Source organism: Peromyscus californicus, unplaced genomic scaffold, assembly GCF_007827085.1.
Source record: "Peromyscus californicus insignis strain IS unplaced genomic scaffold, ASM782708v3 Scaffold_4__1_contigs__length_199733344, whole genome shotgun sequence".
Lineage (NCBI taxonomy): Eukaryota > Metazoa > Chordata > Mammalia > Rodentia > Cricetidae > Peromyscus > Peromyscus californicus.
Genome location: NW_026294562.1, coordinates 84261952 through 84283225, shown reverse-complemented (window position 1 = coordinate 84283225; position 21274 = coordinate 84261952). Strand labels below are relative to the sequence as shown.

The 21274-nt window shown below is 42.8% G+C and overlaps 1 protein-coding gene across 1 annotated transcript in view; it reads right to left on the bottom strand.

Annotated features, from left to right (window-relative positions):
* Positions 1-1851: 1851 nt before the first annotated feature.
* Gpr139 (G protein-coupled receptor 139) overlaps positions 1852-21274 on the bottom strand; it is a 44987-nt gene continuing 25564 nt past the window's right edge. Inside the window, exon 2 of the mRNA XM_052761975.1 lies at positions 1852-6283. Within this exon, the coding sequence (XP_052617935.1) occupies positions 5349-6283 (935 nt within the window). The 3' untranslated portion in view covers positions 1852-5348. The remainder of the gene's footprint in view (positions 6284-21274) is intronic.

The window sequence follows — 21274 nt, the reverse complement described above, 5'->3', positions numbered from 1 at the left end:
TGTAGGTAACAGAGCTCATGTACAGGGTAACACCCTGTGCAGAGTTCATGACAAGGTCTCCCTCCCCGTAGCCTTATTTGCTCTTTTTAAATCAGGAAACTCTTTTCTTTCCTTTTTGGGCATCACAGTAACACATTCTCCCAACAAACCCAGGATATTCACAGTATCTATTTATCCTGGTAGACACAAGCCTCTCATCCCTCTTGTTGTGTCTGGCAAGTATTTGGATTAATTGCTCACCCTCCAAAGAGGCTGAGCCATCATTTAGGAGAATGTATTAATAAAAGGATCATTATCTAACAGTTCAGCCTCCATCGGCTCTTTTTTATCCTGCCTTTCTGAGTTGGTGAGCAAAATTTATGAGGATGCTGCGGCATGGCTAAGATATCCTGTGACCCTTTCGACAATTTTTCTGCTGTTCTGTACCTCTGCTCAGGTTATACGTCACTTTCAGTCTCTAAGTTGATGCAAAGATGGATTGTGACTATAGTTTGTGGGTGGCTGTCAGAATTGATGGTGGTTTGTGTGGGAAAATGCATAGAGAGTTTGAGAGCTGATACAATCAATTTAAGGAAGAGTTCCACCTTACAGAGAAATGTCAAGCTGTGTATTTTAATTATGATATAGTTATATCTCATGCTTGGGTGACCTGCACTTGAAGAACTGCAGAACTAGACGATATTCCCAACTCTAAAAAAAAGGGCCATGAAAATAATGTGACCTTTTGGAGGATGACTCAGATGATCCAGTGAGATACAGTGGAAAGGGTAACATACTGAGTGACCTGGACTTCATTCTGAATGTATCCTTTCACTTCTTTGGGTTTAGCAACCTTATTTGTAAAGTGTTGTACAAGAGAAGCTGAAAAATTCAGATACTGATAAGCACTTACTTAGATACTTACTGGAAAGGTGATCAGCCCCCATGGTGAAGAGGAAATCGAGATTAAGAACACTGCCCAAGGTCACATAGCCCACCCACAGTGCTCTACTCCAAATTGTAGTTGTCTCACCATGAGAACACCTAAATGCCTTGCAGACAAACGGAAAATATTACAATTTGTAGCACGTTCCAGCTAAGGACAATCCTTCAGGTTATAGTCTTGAAGGACCTGCTGAAGGGCATACATCTGGTCCATTGCACATCTGGGACATGAATCCACAACTGCCTGACATGGAAGTCTGAGCATTTTGCCATGTGCTAATTCTATCTATGATTACAGCCCTTGTTGCCTCAACAACTCACAGAGGGTGCAATCACAAGAGAATCCAGATGTATAGCAAGTAATGAGTGATGTAGAATTCCAGGAAGCAGAACTTCATGGTCTAACCTTTTGAAATCCATATGACCAACAAAGAAACAGGTGGGACTCTAGTGTTTCTTGTTTGTCTGTTTGTTTTTGTCTTTCCAGCCTGGGATTCTATTATTATGCTAACATTTAAAACAACATATAAGTAAAATGTTAATTTAAAAATATTTAAAAACATTCATCAGTATTTTGATATTTGGACAACATTATACTAAATGAAATAACTCAGTTTCAAACAGACAAACATCATATGATATCAATTATGTGTAGAATTAACAGCAACAACAAAACCCCAAACAAACAAAAACAAACAAAAAACCATTGAGCCCATAAAAACAGAGAATGGAATGGTTACCAGAAGGTTGGGAAAATGGGAGCAAAGGAGCGGGGAGTTGTTGGTCAAAGGGTACAAAGATTCTATTAGACAAAGAAATGTTCCATAGAAGAAGTTCTCTAGTCAAAATAATACATTGTAAACTTCAAAATGGACACAAAAGTAAGTTTCTAACGTGTCAACAGAAATATATAAGTGAGGCAGCATATTACTTTGCTTGATTTAATCATTGCACATTTAATACATATATCAAAACATCACATTGCACCCCATAAATGTATACAATTATGATTTATCAATTAAAAATAATATGAATAAAAACCAGCGTTCTGCAGTTGATTGACCATATATGCAAATAGCAAACACCAAGTACGCACCATATTAGAATTTATTAGAATACAAACTAGTCCAGACACAATATTTTATCTAGTTAAGAAAATATGCGCATTTCCTATTTTTCGGTGGTGGCCTCTTGTTCCATTTTCAAGCAGTAGTGGTCAGTAGTAAGTCGAGTCCTGAATGTACTTTCCAAGGGCTCCCCATGTCAGACAAGTAGGCACCAGCTGTGCAAAATAACCCTTTTCTATGGCAAGGTGTTTGGAACATGGGTGTTCATGCCTTCACATGGCTTATCTTTTATGATTTGTCTGCTGTACCCCTCATTTATTTCCCCAGGCTTCCAGTTGCTAAGAAAAAGACTTGGCATGTACATGTATGACACTGTCACCATGTCCAAGGACACAAATCATACAGCAATGGAGGTGATAATGAACAGTCTTTGAAAGAAGCACCACAAAAACCCAGGCTAAGGTGTTTGCCCTTAGCAGCAGCTGTTTATGTGACAGGCTTCAGTAGTCAAGGCTTCATTTCCAAACCCGGCCTGAATGAAAAGGCTTACAATTTTTAAAGTTTTAAAAAAACTTTGTCATCATCCATTGTTATTATTATCAATAATAAGTGAATGTTCCTTCTGTAATCTTAAATAAACTTCAGGCGATATATGTATGTATATACCTTCTGGGTTAGGCTGATTATATATATTTATATTTGTTTATGTCAGCCTAATCCAAAGGGTATCCATGTGCACTTTAGAGAGAGTATGCAACAACTCTCTGGAGTACTTTCATGGACTAGCTTAAAGGGTTACATAGAGAAATAGGAAATGTATTCAGAAAACAGAGGATGCTGCCATATCACCTGGTAGAACCTCTACTGTCAAGAAAAGTAATAAATGAGTGTCTGGGGAAAGCATTCCCAGGGTACACCCAGCTTTTAAATAATTAATTGTTTTAGAGATTAAAAACACAGAGCAGACAGTGTTGAGAGTCAAAGTCTTACTCTCCATTGTGTGTACATACTCAAAAAGGAATTGCTTAACCTTCATAGATATTGCACTTTGAATCACTTATGTATAGCTAGCTCAAACTAACATTTTCAGAGATATGCATTTTAAAAAATAAATAAACACATATATAATATCTATTCAGCATAGGTAGCCTTTGGTCAATGTTTACTTATAGGGGGTGCAGTGGAATTGTGTCATACACACAGCTAATGAACATACATTCACTTGTACATGCTTGGGGGAGAAGAAAGAAATACAATTCAAGAGATGTGGGGGATTTTGCTTACATTTCACTCATTGAGCATATGCTCTGGGGAGCAAGTGAGATAGAAGCTGGGATTCTGCTCATTCCTCACATGAATAACTTCTGCAAACTGTTCAGTGGTAGTGGCTTGCTGCATCTGGGTCCTGACATTCTCAGACACATCACAATAATACAACACATTCCCTAAACACCAGCTGACTCTATTATCTTCAGTCAAAGTATCTGCAGCCTGTCCCAACACTGGAGAAAAATGTAGCTTCTTGAGTATTCAAAGGTCCTCTTTCCTGAGGGACTATGCACAGGAACCACAGTCCTGTAAGGTCATTCTCTTTTCACTGACTTTAGAATCTAACCATTGGGTATGGTGAGACTCACCCATAAGTCATTTAAAAGGGATAAGAACGGACACCATCAGGAACAATAAAATCCCAAACTGCCCTAGCTTAGTCTTGAAGGGCATTGGTTGAGGTTTAGCACTTGTGTTGCCCCAGGGGCCTTTCCATCCCATTCCTTTGCTACAGAACCTCCTAAGACAACAGAGACATACCTTCCGATTTAGGGAGGAAATGCAATAAAAATCAAGTCTATGGAACCAAGTGTTCCAGGTGACTATGTTTAGCTTGGTCACCAAAAGTATCATGCAGTTTTAAAAATCATTTTGGAAGATTTCTTCCAAACCAGGAATGGGTTCAAATACTGGGAATGTGGAAGAGGGGCACAAATAAAAATGCAAAATAATAGGGACTCTGGAGTGTTTATCCTCTTTAAAGCACACCACAGGCCCAGTTTAATATAGTCATGTCTACATGTGTATATTCTATGTCTGCACATACATGTGGTAATTCTCAGAGAAGCCTCTAATCACTGCATCCTAGATTTGTTCTTACCTTGACCAGGCAAGGAGAGAATAATGAATACATTTTGTCACCTTTGAAGCATGCGAGTTAAAGAGCTTTACTGATAACAGGCACCACCTGACTGAGCCACTTAGATCAAGTGACAGACCAGTGGTTGACACAACCACCCCTCCATGACAGTTGTGTCTGTATTTAGGGTCTTACATGGCCATACCAGCTGGGCTGTGGTGGGAGCTAGGCATCCCTTCTCACCAGAAGAGCTGCAGTTATCTCCAGTTTAAGAGGTCACTTCATGGAAAGCATTTGATGAGGGCTTGAGCAAGCAAGGATGCAGGGCTCACAACTTGACAAAGAAGGTGTTTCCGGGAAGAGTATGCAGTACCACAGCAGGAAGTGATTTTGAATGCAAGGAACCGATACAGCTCGCATAGGGATGAACTGAAACCGTGGCAAGAGTGGGTTTGATTTTTTGTTTTTCTGGGCTCAAGAATTCCTCCTTTCCCTTACACACCAGGTAGGGTCTTTGTTTTGGAGGAGACATAAAATCTGTACATTATGGCAAATAGAAAACTGCACCTTAGACCCCAGGTCTAAGGACATGGTCATGTTTGTTGGGAATCTCCCCTTATATATTCCAGCAACAGTTTGGATGGTATTTGACACTTCCCTTTCCCCATGCTGTCATTCTGCAGCCAGAATTGCTAGGGTCACCTGGAGACTGCAGCTCTTTCAAGGACAAAGGGTATCTTGGGGAAAAAAAAAATCCCAAATCAGTCAGCCCTGTTAGCTGCTAGAAATGGTACAGGGAAATGATGGATGACCTCCACTCTTGGAAGAAGAGTGTGGCTCAGCTACACACTATGGTGACTTGGTGGACCACACATTCTAGTGGTTGGTTCCTAGTGGCTGTAGATGGTACCAGCACTAACTACTTCTCTACTGTGGTCTTTATTGGTCACAGTATGGTGGCATTTATAACTGCCAGTGGCATCTTTAAGCCAGCAGGAACTGTGGCTTTCAGGGTGATTTTTGTGAAAACAAGTGCGCAAAGAAAAACAAGATTCATTCCTTGCTTTCTTCTCTTCCCTTTCTTCTCATCTGCCAGTCTGAGTGCTGCTCAGTCTGTGGAGAGAGGAAATCAGGTTAGCACTCTGAAGGAGAGCTGTTCAACCAGAGCATGGGACACCCTCTCATCTGGAAACAGATTACACAGAGGCACAAGTGCCAGCCCTACGGGGTCACGGGGATACTTTTATAGGCTTTCCATGTTTGTCATACTGGTACACCAGCATCTTGATGCAGTGTGAGTTTGCTGGTGAGATCCAGGGACTACTTGTTATGGAAAAGTTATGGTTGGTGTAGAACTGTACAGGCTGCTTCTGGCACTTGAACAAGGCCTTGAGTGTAGCAGCGGCCATGGTACGGAACCTCTTGCTGATAAAGCAGTAGAGGAAGAAGTTGATAGCTGTGTTCAGAAGGGCCAGCATGTTGGCGACATCCAGCATGATGTGGACCAGCCAAGGGTTCTGGATGGGTGATCCATAGAGGTGGTAGAGAATCATGATGATGCGGGGGGCCCAGAGGGTGGCAAAGATGGAGGTGATGGTGAACAAGATGGCAGTGGTCTTCCCTGTGGAATAGCCACGGAGGCGGAAATTGCTCTTCCTCCTGAGCTTGTAGACAATGATTGAGTTCAAGATGAAGAAGATGGAGCAGGGCACCAGATACACGGTGAAGCAGTGGATCCAGACAAGGACATGATGCATGGAGGTGCTGATGTAGTCTTCAGTCCAGATGTTAGGCCACCAGTAGTAGGGGATGCTGGTCAGGAAGCAGGTGATGTAAACACTGACAATGACTTTTCGGGTCCTGGCTGGGTAGGAAACTGTGTGGTATTTGAGTGGGTGACAGACAGCGATATACCTGTCAACAGTTAAGGGGACCGTGATCCAAATGGAGGTGTGGATGGAGGAGAACTCCAGCACTTCTATAATCTTGTCAGGGATCGGAGGTATCTGCACGCTCAAAATGAAATCTTCTAATAGGAAATCCACAAAAACGATGAAGAAGAGGACCAAGATGTCAGCAGCAGCAAGTGCCAGGAGATAGTTGTAGGAGGACTTCTGCCTCCTGGCCACTAGTTGAGAGAGGATGATGACTGTCAGGATATTGGCTGTGGAGATAAGATAATCAAGGTTATTCCCAAGGCAAAGATGACTGTTGGCTACTAGTGGGACCCCGGGCTTGAGCTTTCCAGGGGACTCTAATATGTGTCAAAGGATCAAATGAGTATTTCTGTGGGACACTCAGCACCACAAATCACACCTCAAATGAACAGCTGGATACAATGTGAATATATACTTGTGTTATAGTTTATTTGTGCCTCAAGCAACTGTGAGAGATGATGCTAACATTATCCAACTACAGATGTGAAACTGGATCCCTGAGTGCTCAGGAGACTCAGTGTTGTATCCCTGGACCAAATTATCCATTCTCAATTAGTCTGTCTGACTGACTGTTCGGAAATATGGGTGTGATGGTTAATGCTGATCACCAACTTGGCAGGATCTAGAATCGCCCAGGAGATGAGCCTCCAGGCATGTCTGTGAAGTAGTTCTTGATTGGGTTAATTGAGATGGGAAGGCCAACCCTAAAAGTGGGTGACATTGTCCTTGGATTGGAGTCCTGGACCATCTACAAAGGAAAAAGCCAGCTGAGCATAGGCATTCATCTCTCTCTGTTTCCTAACTGTGGACGCGATGCAACCAGCTACCTCTTGCTCCCGATGCCATGACTGTCCCTCTATGACAGGTTGTACCCTGAAAGTGTGAGCCAAAAACAAACTCTTCCTTCCTTCAGTTGCAATTTGTCACAGCAGCAAGACGAGTGAGTGATGCAACTGGGGTAGGAGGCCTTGGCCTCCAAGGTGCTTAAGCTGCACACCTTCCTTGTGGTGTTGGGTAGAGAACTCAGGGTTTTTACATATTTACAAATGCCCTGCCGCTTTGCTACATCTTCATCAGCATGACTTCTTAAGAACCTCAATGGAACTTATATTCTAGGACCTCTTTGAAGTGCATTTAAGAGATGACCTGCACATTAATTTTTAAAATGAATTGCATTGGTTTTTGGAGCAAGTGATCAGCATACATTGTGCATACTTAAAAACAATCACAAAAGAAACAGAAATCTCTCTTCTACTTCTGTTCTCTAATCATCCCATTTCTTTTCCCTCAGGATAATCATAGCCAATAAATAATTGACATCTATATACACTCATTTATCACACATGTATGTGTTTTTTTGTACAAGTAATAGCAAAATATTCTTGTTCCCAGGGTTAGATGAGTATTTAAAAACACACACACACACACACACACACACACACACACACACACACACACACATCAGTTTTATAAACATGAATCTCCCTAATGCATTTAGAAAGGCATTAGGGAATAATTCAAAAACAATAACCCGGTGGATGATATCTGAAAGTTATTTAGATAAAACGGATTCTTGTTCATTTTTACAATGACACTGTCAATCCTGCTTGGCAAATGAGGATCTCAGAGAGCTTATGTCCTTTGTCTGAGGTCTAGGAACAGAGCCAGAGTCTGATCTCTCTCCTTCTCCTCCCCCTCCTCCTCCCTTCCTTCCTATCCCCCCTTCTTATCCCTCCCCTACGTGCTCCCTTTCTTCACCCCACTTATTTCTCAGTAGCCATTTAAAACATTACCTGAGACTGACGTGGTGGTGTATGCCTATAACCCTAGCACATGAGAGGCTAAAGCAAGAGGATTGAGGTCCAGGCAGGACTGCACAGCAAGGCCCTGAACCCAAACACAAGGCAAAGCATGATGTAGTTCACATATAGGACCCTCTGACAACGAGCGTACACCCAGAGCCTGGTGCACTTGTCCTAAAACTGAAGGAATTTGAACATTTTCTCATATTTGGTTCATTCCTCTGTAAGAGAGGAACAACACTGTAGGTAGGGGTGAAGCCTGTCTTGAGAGAGCTCCAATGTCATTGTTTTCCCTCCTCTCTCTCTAGGGGAACAGGAGTCTGTGCTCAGGGTGATGTTTGCCTGATGTTTCTCTTCCATACTGTCATTATCCTAGTCCATCCCATTCTCTCCTCTTGGTATTCAGCAGTACGTTTTTGAGACCTAGCTATGTCAATGCTCTGACTTCTAATTTATTCATGTGAGCAACTATATAGCGTTGTAACAACTTAGTACAATGTGGTGGTTTGAAAGAAAATGGCCCCTAAAGGGAGTGGCACTATTAGGAGGTGTGGTTTTGTTAGAGTGGGTGTGGCCTTGTTGGAGGAAGTGTGTCACTGTGGGAGAGGGCTTTGAGGTCTCTTTTGCTCAAGCTTCTCAAAAATTTTTCAAGAACAGAACAGAAAGTGTGGCACTCAGTCCACTTCCTGTTGCCTTCTGATCAAGATGTAGCCAGCACCCTACCCTGACATGGTGTCTCTTCACAGCAATAGAAACCCTAACTAAGACATACCATTTATGTACATATTACATATAGTTTTGTATTTCAACCCCCCAAGGCATTTTTTAATTTATTCCAGGATTTTTCCATTATGAGTGTGCTAGTTCATGTCTCAGTATGACTCTCACTGAGAAGCACGTCCATATGAGAGTTTTCTGGGTAGCGCACACAGAAGTGCGTTTATGTTTTAGAATGTGTAGTTGTGGTTATTCTTCTGCTTGCAGTGATCAGACACCCAGCAAGAAGCCACTTAACCGAGGAATGGTTTATTTTAGCTCACAGTTTAAGGCACAGCAGTGAGAGCATGAGGTGGCAGCTCACATGTGTCTACAGTCAGGAAGCAGAGAGGTGATTGATATAAAGCCTGGTTGTCAAGCATTGAGGCCTGCCCAGAGGGACTCACTTCCTGTAGCAAGGTTCTGTGTCCTAAAGATTTCCCAACCTTCCATGCCACAGACTGGCTGGGGACCAAGTGTTGGAACACATGAGCCTACAGTGTGCATCTTCTGTATTAGATATTGAGAACTAATTATAAAGTGGTTTTACTAATTTACACTCCCAACAGCTGAATGTGTAAATTCCAACTCAGCTGTTCCATGCCCTCTCAGTAGCTGGTAGGGCAGACTATTACTCTGTTTAAGTCTGTGTCATTCTTGCTCTTATCCAAAGTACTCAGATATAACAGAGTGCTGGTTATATTAGCCAGGCTTCAAGCCCAGGACCAAGGTTCATCCTGTAGATTATCATTTAATAATATTTATTCCAATGGGGTGGGGACCCCCTCATTGTACCTGATAAAGAACAATGGTGAGTGTGTACTCTGTAAAGACCCCACCTCAGGAAATACTACCTTTAAAATAAGATGGTTTGTATTTATAGACCTGATATCACAAAAGTTAGTGTACCCAGTAGTGTTTTTAAGAACCCATGAGTTGTGAGCAGGGAAGAGATGGTAAATGAAACAGATGTTGTCTATTTTGCTTTAATCTATATTGGAATTTATAGGGAGAGAAAAACATTCACCAAAGAACTGCACAAATTCAGGTTATAGTGTGTGATAGGAAGGAGCAGGCCGGGAGCAGAGACCGGGAAACAAATTTCTGAGGGGGTGATGTTCAAGCTGAGATCAAGGGACAAATAAGGAGTTAAATGTTGTAGAATATTATTTTAAGATGTGCTACATTTGTTTATGCTGTGGAACATTTGATTAATGATGCAAAGATGTGTTGCATTCTTTTATGTTGCATTTGTTTGACTCTGTGAAGCTGTGTTACTTTGCCTGTCTAAAACACCTGATGGTCTAATAAAGAGCTGAATGGCCAATAGTGAGGCAGGACAAAGGACAGGCAGAGCTGGCAGGCAGAGAGAATAAATAGAAGGAGAAATCTGGGAGGAAAGATCAAGGAGCAAGAAAAGGAGGAGGACATCAGGGGATAGTCACCCAGCTACACAGCAAGCCACAGATAAAGCAGTAAAGAAAGGTGTATAGAAATAGAGAAAGATAAAAGCCCAGAGGCAGAAGGTAGATGGGATAATTTAAGTTAAGAAAAGCCGGTTAGAAATAAGCCAAGCTAAGGCCGGGTATTTATAAGAAAGAATAAGACTCTGTGTGTGTGATTTATTTGGGAGCTGGGAGGTGGGTCCCCCAAAAGAGCTAAGAATAAAAGAGCCAAAGAGTAAAAAGTAACCAATAACAGGCAAACAGGGAAAACATGTGGGAGGAGAAGGCATTTCAATAAAGGAAACAACATGTGCAAAGGCCCAGGGGTGGGAATGCATGAAGCTCTGGGTTTATTAAGGTAAAGAACACTTATATTGATTTGTGCTTGCTCTGTAAGCATTTTTGCATTTAATAGCTCTCTTTTATTAAACAGCTTTGTTGTGTTCTCTTGAAAAGCATTTCAAAATGTTTTATTCATTTGGAAATCCTTCCACCAAGTATTTAGCATCTATATTTGCAGGCAATGACCCATGCATGGGCTGAAGGTGGGCACAAATTGGTATTGTAGATGTCAGGGTCTCCACTCAGAGTGTGTAAATAGCCTGCAAATAGCCTACACACTGATGAGATAAATGAGAACGCATACAGTGGGCATAGGGAAGCTGGTGAGCAGGCATACAGTGGAAGGCAAAGGTTTAGGAAGGGTGTCTGGGTCAAAGGGCTGCCCTTTGGTCCTTACTTGCCCTGACTTAATATCATACAATTAGAGTTTCCTAGAAATCAGGCTGTAGGTCCTGATGACATAGGGCACACAATAGTCAAGCCTGTGGGATCTGGAGCGGGACTGCCCTGGGGCTCCATCCTTGCTCTATTATTACTGGCTCATAGATTTGGGGCAAATTTATTCAATCACTTTGTGCTTTAGTTTTCTTTATAAAATGAGACTAATCAAGACATCTACTTCATGAGATTGATCTCAGATGGAAGAATACTTAAGACAGTTTTCACAGAAGCAGCAGTACCTGGCCCATGATAAGTGCTTGGTGACTGTGAGCTGTTTTCATTCATTCCTTCATTAGTTCGTTCAAAGCTAGGTATGGCACGAAGTGCTGAAGACATGGGGATTAGCAAAATGGACAAGTTTCTTTCTGTCATGGGAATGAGAGAGTGTGAGAAGAAGACTAAATAAATGAATGAGCAAATCAACACACAACACCACACAAGAGAATCCCAGATGATGATACCATGCAGAATAAAGGCAAACATTTGAGCTCGGTCAAGGTGAGAACAAAGAGTCCACCATGATGGAACAAGGATTCTAGGCAGCAAGAATGGCATGTGCAAAGGTTTGGGAATGAAGCAGATGTGTTCAAAGGACAAAATAATGAGACTAGCCTGCCATTTTATAGATGAGGAAACCGACATTTGGACATTTGGATCAGTTGTCCAAAGAAACCAAGCAAGTGAAGAAACCAGGAAGAGATCCTAGCTCTTTGTGACTTCCCATATTAAACTCCTCACTTCCTCTCTCCCTCCTTCCTTCCTGCCTTTCCCCACGTGTGTGTGGTTTGCTTCATGTGGTAGATGCATGTAAGTGTGTGGGTACAAGCCGTGTAAGCCATGGGAGGGGCCAGAGCAGGACATCGTGTGTCTTCCGATGTCATGCTCTTCCCTATTGCCTTGAGATAAGGTCTCTCATTGAACTAGCAGCTTTCCATTTCAGCTAGGCTGGCTGGACAGAGAGCTCTTAGGATCCATCTGTCTCTTCCCCAGGATGCCATGGTTATGGGCACTGCAGCTATGTCTGGCCATTTCTTTTTATATGTGTGCTGGGGATATGAACTCAGGTCCTCCCGCTTGCAGAGTAAATGCTGTTACACACTGAGCCGTCTACTTGGTCCCTAAGGGTCTCCAGTCAGTCATTCAAATTTACAAAAGTCTTGTCATTTCTCACAATACTTCTTCACTCATTGAGCAGTGCCCAAATTTTCTCTATTCCTGCCCAAATTTTCTCTATTCTGTGTCCTCCACAACTTTCAGGAGACAGGGATGGGTAAATTCCAGGGTCTCCCCAGGAAATGTTCTGTAGAATATCTGTGACCCTGTCTCTTCCTTCCCAGCTGAACACAGCTTAAAGCAGGGTGCTAAAAATTCTCCAAACTGAAATGCTGCAAAAAATATTCCAGCCCCACTTAATGAATGCTTTAAGTCAAGCAAGCCATCAAAGCCAACAAAATTGCCAGGTATTCATACTTGACATTTCCTGAAGTTTCTAGTAATTGCCTCTCTTGAGAAACTAATCCTTGACACCAAGTTTCTCATTTCTTTTGTGTGAGCAGAGAGATCACCCCAATCCCAGGCTAATATCAGGGACACGTAGGACACCTTGAGGTGAGCTTGGGGGACTGGCGGGACCTGTGTATTGATTTTTTAGAAAAGCGATGGGAAGGTAGGGACGTCAACTCTATGGCTTGATGTTGCTTTAACTTCCCATATGAAAAAAATCCATCATTTCCACTGTCAGACATTTTTCCACAGAGGGAAAGCAGTGTTGACAGAGTTGGTGCACCTTTGCAAGGGGCAAATGAGCTGCGAAACCCAGATCACCGCTGCCTGAAATTGCATTTCACAGTTTTCCTCTAAAACCAACTGGCTCAGGCTCCATAAGGTCCTGGTGCAGTTGGACAGGCTCAGGCTCTCAGGGAACAGAAAGTCCATGCTTTGGGATTGCAAAGCATCTCTGATATGCCTGGGAGGATTCATTTCCTGCATGTACAGCTTACAGTCCTCAGACTTGAGAAGATTTGGAGGGTGGCAGGGAGAAGAGTATAGTCCTGTTACCAGGTCATCCCGCCTATTGGTCTACTGGCTGTGGAGAAAGGACCAAGGTCTTTCAGAGATGTTTTTGGTGTCTGTGATGACTGTGATGTCCCTGTAGGTTCCTTGAAAGAGACAGCTAGCTGGGGAGACAGAACACTTGGAGTTCTGAGTTAATTTCTGTTAGTTCTGCTGGTTTTTTCTCCAGTTTTTATCTTTAACGATTAATCTTTCAATGACTTAATTATCCTAGGGTATAATAATAACTAACACTTATTCATTCGACATTCACTATGTCCTGGGCATTTCACAACATCTCTTTTCATCTTAACTACTGTGTAAGGGCAGAAGTATGATTTGAGAGCTTTGAGACTCAGAGAGGTTAAGTCCCTTGTTGAAGACACACAGCTAAAAGGTGGGGAGCCAGGAGATGGTACTATTCCATCTGAGTTGTTATATTTAATTCGTATGTTACAGACGAGAGGGCTGAGGAGACGGCTCAGTGGGTAAGAACACTAGCTGCACAAGCATGGAGACCTAAGCTCAGGTTCCCAGCACCCATGTAAAAAGGCAGCTGTGCCTGCGTGTGTCTTTAAGTATAGCGTGACGGGTGGTGGGGGAGACAGGAAGATTGCTGGGGCTTGCTGGACACAGGCTAGCTAAAAGAAAGTCAGTTCCAAGTCAGTAAGGAACAGCATAGAGAGAGACACAGAAGGACACCAACTACCTCCTCTAATTGCCACGAGATCTTAGGCATGTGTACTTTTACACAGTGCACACACACGTAACACAGACACACACACTGAAAAAGAAATTAAATAACCATCCCAATAATGTGGTAGCTAGTCTCCCTGATTGCCCCCAATCAACCAAATCCCTTGGTGTCCATGTCCATATAGATGCCTTGCCTTGAGCTTGTCCTGTGATATTGACCTAAGATGGTGTCAGGAAGGCTTTGTGTGACTGTTAATGCTATGTCATAAGGGACTTTTTGAACCCTGCTTTGGGACCATGACTCCTTCTGGAAAGCCCAGTTTTTATTCTATGATCGCTGTGTCACTTGGAAAAGCCATGTGTGGGGACTCCTAACATCAGTGGTCACCTATGGGATGAGTCTCCATCTTTGGTGCTCAGGTCTAGAATTCCAGGTGACTGCAGCCAGACCTGGTCCATGAAGCTCCATCACCCATTAACTGTGACAGGTAACCATAAATCTTAGCTTTTAGTTTCCATGTCATTCAGATTTTTTTTAATGCTGCAATAGATAAGCAGAGCAGGTGTTTGCTGGTGTCTCCAGGATGTTTACACCTATGATAATAACATAATTAGTAATAATGATTAGTGCCACAAGGTGGGATTATACAGGAACACCACTGCTCAAGTTGAACATTTTCAGTTAGAGATAGATCCTAGGTTTCCTTTTTCTCCAGGTCTGTCAGACTTATGAAGCATCCTTCTGTTGTTATTACCATTATTGTTTGGGGAGATCATCATGGTGCTTCCGTAAGCATTTTGTGTATTTATTCAAGGTGAATCCCACTAAATAGAAATGTTGGTTTAAAGAATAATACGCTTTCTTCCCTCTTGTCCGACCTCTTGTCTCGTCTCCTTTTACCTCCCTCCTACAGGCAGCTAAGAGACTTTATAGGAAGGAGAAGAGATCAAGCTGGAGCTATAAAAAGATTAGGTTAGATACTGAGAAGAACTTCTTGATAGCTGCAGTGATTATGTGAAGAGAAGGGGCACTGGAGGCACTGTTGTCCCATCCGCGTAGTGCTCAAAACTTAGAGAAAAAGTTTATAGAGAGATTTGCTGTTCTGGGCTAATTAAATTCCTGCCCTAACCTTTCACAAATCCTGTTTCTCTGCATCCTAAATTATATTCTTGTGAATTTCCAGAGAGGCAGCATTCACCTCTTTCAGTTGTCACTTGAACACACCTCCAGTTGTCTATCTCTTGCATGAGGAGTGTCAGCTCCCATGCCAGGTTGGCCTCTGGCATTTGGGGCTGTTCTGGTGGTGTGATTGCCTACTCCTCAGGGTTCCCAAGATGGGGTTTTTAGGAAGAGCATCATGCAGCCTCCTGGGTAGAAAGCTGGCAATGACCTTGCTTAGAGTTGGGAGGTGAGCAAATGAAATTGAGTGATGGGTATTCTACCTTTCTCCTCCTCACTGATACTGATATTCCCTGGGGGTTTTTTGTGGGGGTTGGAGAGGAAAGTAAGACACTTGCAAGACTTGGTTTCTGGTGTCTATGGAAAGTGTTTGGAGGTTTCCAGGTTTCTACTCTGAACTCTGATGGGGGTCTTCACAAGAGAAGTAGGGGAGGAGCTCTCACGAGTAGTTGCCTTATCCTTTATCTCCAGTTCCAAATGTTGCCAGTGGCCATCTTTATTTCCCATGATTTCACTTCCCCCAGTCAAGAACTCTGGGAAACAGAGCTTTCTTCCTATTGTTGGTTATGAGGAACATAAAGCTAACTGTGGACCAGTGAAGTAACAGTTGGGAATGGAATGTCACCCCAAGGGATGGACAACTTTGGGGTTTTCCAGAGTCTTCAAGAAAGACTCTGAAGGGCCAAGTGGCCTTGTTCTCTCTTTGCAGGCAGAACCTCACCCAAAGTACCAAGGCATTTAACAGATGCCTTAGAGGAACAGGGAAGAGGCTGCCTACAATTAAATCCCAAGAGAAAGGTTTCTGTAATGCTCAGCGAGTGTCCTAACCCTGGAGCTTTAGTATCAACTGTGAAATGGGTATCATAGCTGTGAGGTTGTTGGGAGACTGTGTGAAATAATGCATGCACAATATTTAACGTATTTCCTGGCACAGAGTAAACACTAAAACAGCTAGCTATTGTTGCCTATTAAAACCCAGCAAATTGGTATCAGTTAACAATCACAGAGCATGTACAAGAGGCCAGACCTGTTCTAGATGCAGAGATAAGTGAGAGAGAGTTAAAATGCTCAAGGAAGGAAAGAAGGAAGGAAGGAAAGAATGAAGGAAGGAAGGAAGGAGGGAAGATGGAACAATCAGAGCATTCCTTCAGAGTCTTCCTTAGGAATCTTCCTTCGGGAAGATTCTGATTTCCCTGGCCCATTGCTTCTAATCTCAGTCTCCAATTGTAGCTTATGCAACCTCTGTCCTCTTTTGCTTCTGTCCTTGGTAGAGAACATTGATCATTATCTACAGAATTAAGCCCTTAAGAGCCATCATTGGGTAGCGACTCACTTGACTATTGTGTCCTTTGATATAGCATTTTTTTCTTTAAAAATTAGTTTCTGGAGGAAAGCAATAGCAAAGGATGCTGTTAGTAATTGATGCTGCTAGGGGAGGGAGAGTCAGTGTTCCTCAGAGATGCAGCCCCTGAAAGAACGTCCTGACCTCTGTACGTACAGGCAGCACTAAGTGGACTCTAGGTTTAAAGAGAAGAGAGAAAACATGAGGTTGGGAGGCTAAAGTGATTGGGTAGAGAGGGGAGGACCTGGACGGGAGAGAATAGGCAATGGCTTTGGTCAAAACACATATGTATGAAATTATCCACAAAATGCAAAAATAGTTCTTATCTTGGCAGCTCTTCAATTTTTTGTAGCTTCTTTTTTATTTACTTCTATTATGTTTTTTCTATTATTTTCTTCGTGGATATGACTCTCTTATATATTAGTAACATTTTAACTCTTGAATGGATTATTTTCCAAACCAGTGTTTCTACTTCCTTTGTTTCTATTTTTATGCACAAGAAGTTTCATCTGAAATCTTTTGGTAGTGGCTGCCTTGCCACCATATTGAAAGTATTCTTTCAACTACAGCTGAGCTCAGTGGGACAAGGAGGAACTGGTGATGTTTGCCAAGGTGAGACCAATGCTGTGGATTTGGCCTGTGGATCCTGAGTGTGGCATCTATAATGCAGCCTCTCTGGCTTGCCTCTAGCAATGAACAAAGCAGTGATTTCTTGTGTAGACTAGACTGGCAAGTCTCCCTCTGTGGATTAATAGGCAGCAAGAGCAAAGATGGCTGCTGTCCCAGGGAAGGTTGACTCAGGGCAGTGGAACAGTGAGCCAGCATCCACGCTGCAGGCAGGAGTCAGTCCTGCCGATCAATTGGCCTTCTCTTGACAGCAGAATTGGTTTTGGTTTTTTTGACCAGGGGCAACTTCCTTGGGTAACCATGGCAACTTTAGACTTTGATCATAAAGCCACATATAAGGCAGCCAACAGACCCAAAAAGATTCCAAACTATATTTCCCCATGTGCTAACTTCTATTGAGGACTTACTGTGTATTAATGGCTTTGCATAGATGAGATGGTTTTATGGAATTTATTGATGAATGTTCTTACTTAGGAAGTTATAAACATAGTTTACATTGTTTGTAAATGTATTAAAACTTTATGATAAAGAGCTTTCAAAAATTCTACTGTGCAATGAAATGAAACAGTTTAGGGGTATCATAGGAACATTATGTTTCCACTTAGAGCAGTGGTAGATGTTTGCTTGTAAGGTGAACTCAGCTTATTGGAGAAGGGACTTGACACATGGGAAAGGGTAGGGAGATGACAATGCCGGTGGAATTCAGGCCCTGGTCTCCGTGAACAAAGGAGAAAACTGATATTCAGGGAGGAGATGCCACCTGGCCAAGACAGCGCAGCTGGCAAAATGAAGAAGCCTCTTGCAAGGCACTTGATGGAGTCATTCTGGGTCAAGTTCGGAACAGAGTGATGGATGCAGCTGTGCCTTCTCATCTCTGGGAGTCTGTCAGAAAGACAGATGGGCCAGGGCTTTACAGAAACCAGTCCTGGGCAGGCAGGTGGCTGTGCAGTAATCACCAAGTGGGAGAGTTATCAGAATGGTTAGGACACTTATAACGAGAGATGTATGGATTTTTGGACTCAAGGGTATCTGGTTAGTCCCCCAAATCTTCAGTTATTAAAAGTCAACATCTTCGTCAACTATTTGAGAATTTAGTATAATATATTTAAAACATATTCATCTCTACTCTCCCATCTCTCCCTTAACTATTCTCTCTATCCTCCCATCCAACTTTGAGATTTCTTTTTAATTTCTACTGTCAAGTCTGGTTAGTGCTGTCTATTTAGTTTTGGGAGTGGGGCCTGACTTTGCATGCGATCAAGCTACCAAGGGTTATATTACTAGAGAAAACTGACTTTCCTTCACCCAGCAGCATTCAAATGTCAACAGCTCCTTGGCTACTAGTGGGATCTCTGTGCTGGGATTTCGTCTGACTTGAGCTTGCTGGGGTCTCATGTGTGCTGTCACAGTCTCTGTGAATTCCTGTGTGCACCTGCCTTATTGTAGTCAGGAAACAGTTTCCTTGATGTTATCCACCACATTTGACTTTTAGAAATCTCTCTGCCCCCTCTTCTGCCAAGATTCCTGAGCCTTGTGTGTGTGTGTGTGTGTGTGTGTGTGTGTGTGTGTGTGTGTGTGTGTGTGTATGTGTGTGTGTGTCTGTGTCTGTGTGTGATGTATCATTTAGAGCTGAGCATGCCACCATCTCTTGTTCTCTGAGCATTAGACCAGCTGTGGGTCTCTGTGTTAGTTGGTGTCTATTGCAAAGGGAAGATTCTCTGAAGAGGCCTGAGAGATGCTCTGATCTATGGGTACAGCAAGAAGACACAGGCGACACTGAAACACTATATCCATTTAGCAGAATAATTGTATTGGGTTCTCCCCTAGGACCTATGGCCTATCTAGGATCAGGTTCTTGACCCCTTCACCAGTACCGGTGCCAGGTGTGGGGCCCATCTCATGGAACTCCAAACCTTCATTTTTCTAGCTGGCACTCTTGGCCAAGCTATGTAAACACAAGATTCACATACCACATCAGCAAATGAGGGGAAGGATGACTCCTGGACCAAAGGTCTGCTGTGAAGATTAAAGTCATCTGTACATGTAAAGCTCTTGACTAGCTCCAGACTCAAGGAAGTATTCTGTCGGCAGTCATGCTTGGCACATATAACTATCATGACCAGGTTTCCTAAGGAGAGACAGTGAATGACGGGAGAGTCCATGAGGCATTGGCCATCTTGATTTGAGCCTTCTGGTCTATGGGGCAGACCAGAACGGCTAGCTAGCTCTGGACAAGAGCTCTCTAAGTCAAGTGTCAGGATCAGTCAATACAAGTGTTCTTACACTCCTGGAGTGCTGCAGGAGGTGCCTCTGTGTGAGGCTGGGTTCTGATGTAGGTCCCAGGTGCCTGTCCATTCTCAGGTCCTCAATTTCCATTTCCATAAACAGAGCAGGTTAGTAATGGACTTTCAACCATTAACGTGGTATCATAGCTCACATCTGGGGTGGGGTGGGGTATGGGTTTCACTGGCCCACAGGGAAAAAGAGCGAATAGCATGGGCCAAAGAGACCAAGAGGCAGAAGATGTGAAGATCCCTGCCATTCTCTCAGAGCAGCTAACAGCTACTGAGTGTCAGGCACTGAACTCACTTCTTCACACACAATGACTGTAATATGACACACTGTCTAATATTATAATATCCTATTGTATTAGTTAGTTTTTCTCATCATGGTGACCAAACACCTATACCAAAGAAGTTAAAGGAAGGATGCTTGTTTTGGCTTACGGTTTCAAAGGGTTCAGTCCATCATGAACCCTGGCAAGCATGACAAGTCAGGAAAGAGCAAGACAAGAAACAGGCAGGGATAATGTACTCCTAAGAAGCCACTTTAAATGACCTCCTTCATGTAACTAGAGGTCACTTCCTGAAGTTTCCAGAACTTTCCCAAATAGTGTCATTGGTTAGGGAAGAAGTGTTCAGAATGTGAACTGATGGGGGATATTGCATATTCAAATTGGAACATCAATATGAAGGGTCTCTGTCACAGTATGTTTTCACTCAGTATCTTTCAACTTTATGAAGGGGCAAAGATGATTATGCATTCAGCAGAAGCCATACTTTAAGGTCTGAATTTGGATAATTTTATGGTCTAGTGATTTGAAATACAATCTTGTCTTTAAATGCTGAGTGCTGCCAACACCCACAGCTCAGTTAGGCCTGGCGTGGTGAAGAAACCCAGACAAGTAAGAGTCTGTGGTGTGCTATGTTGATAAGAGAATTCTCTGTAGATTGGATGTATTAACCCATTACCAAGTTCCCGTAGTTTCAACTTACTATAGACTTCTCAGGTCTATCAGAATGTAACATCATTGCGAGTTGAAGACCATTTATAACTAGCACTTATCCATACTAATGAAGTGGGTAAGATTTTCATTCACTTATAGATGAAAAATGCCAAGGTCTGGAAGAGGAATATGATCATATCTAATGCCCCAGACAGTTTTCTCATCCTCCAATGTGAATCCTACAAGAGCTGGGCAAAGCTGATACATTTAAAATAATGGTTCCTAAGGGTGGGACATGTAACCTGGGACAGAGAGTTTGCCTAGCATGTATAACCCAGCACCCAGAAACCCTTCCTTTCTTGAGTACTTATTGCATGCATCTCACCTGCTGAAGGTTTAATATGTATTGAATTTATCCCTCATAACATGAGATGGATGTCATAACTATCTCTCTTTTAGAGATGGGAATATGGAGGCTCAGTGGGATTAGGTAACTTTCACAGGTCAATCAACAAGAGTGTGCTGATCCCTGAATTCAAACATGATTTATGAGACTCTAAATTCCATTTGATGCACCTACTTGTTCATATGCTTTTTAATTAACTTGGGGGAATGGATTATTATGTATAATTAGTCCACTTTGTCTTTATTTCCCTTTTAGGTTAACGGTATATATCAGCAAACATGTATATGGCATGAGAGAGTTGAGGGAAGAAAAGAATGCCTTTCAGAGGAGCTACATGGCCTGTGAGGACCCCTGGGAATAGGAGGAAGAGAAGATAAAGGGATTTCTAGATCCTATGACTTTCATGAACTCCACTGCACATGACTGAGATGACCCCATTGTCTCTTCCGGTACCCAGTGATGTTCCCCACCGGCTAGTCTCCATGGCCCTCGTCCCATGTGTTCACTTTCTGCCTACCCTGCCCATCTGCTCCAGCTGGTGTCTGCCGCGGGCAGAGGATGGTCATTTATCCTTTTGCTGTTTTGAAGACCCAGGGTGATGGTCACTGGGTGCCAGGGGACTAACAGGAAGTCAGAGGCTTCCGGACTGTTCATCTGGAGTTCACTGGGGTGTCAGAGGCTAATTGTGGCTCTGCTTGGGTTGTCGCTGTTTGATTAAACATCTTGAGCTAAGCACTATCCATCCAACGGTTGCCAGGGGTACGTATTTTTAGCAGTGGGCAAATAGCTTATCAATTGTGCATATAAAATGCAGCCAAGAGAAAGCCATCATTTTCTGTGACCCTGCCTTGTTCTTCTATGAAGGCAAGGACAAAAGAAGCAATAAACAATGTTGCTATTCAC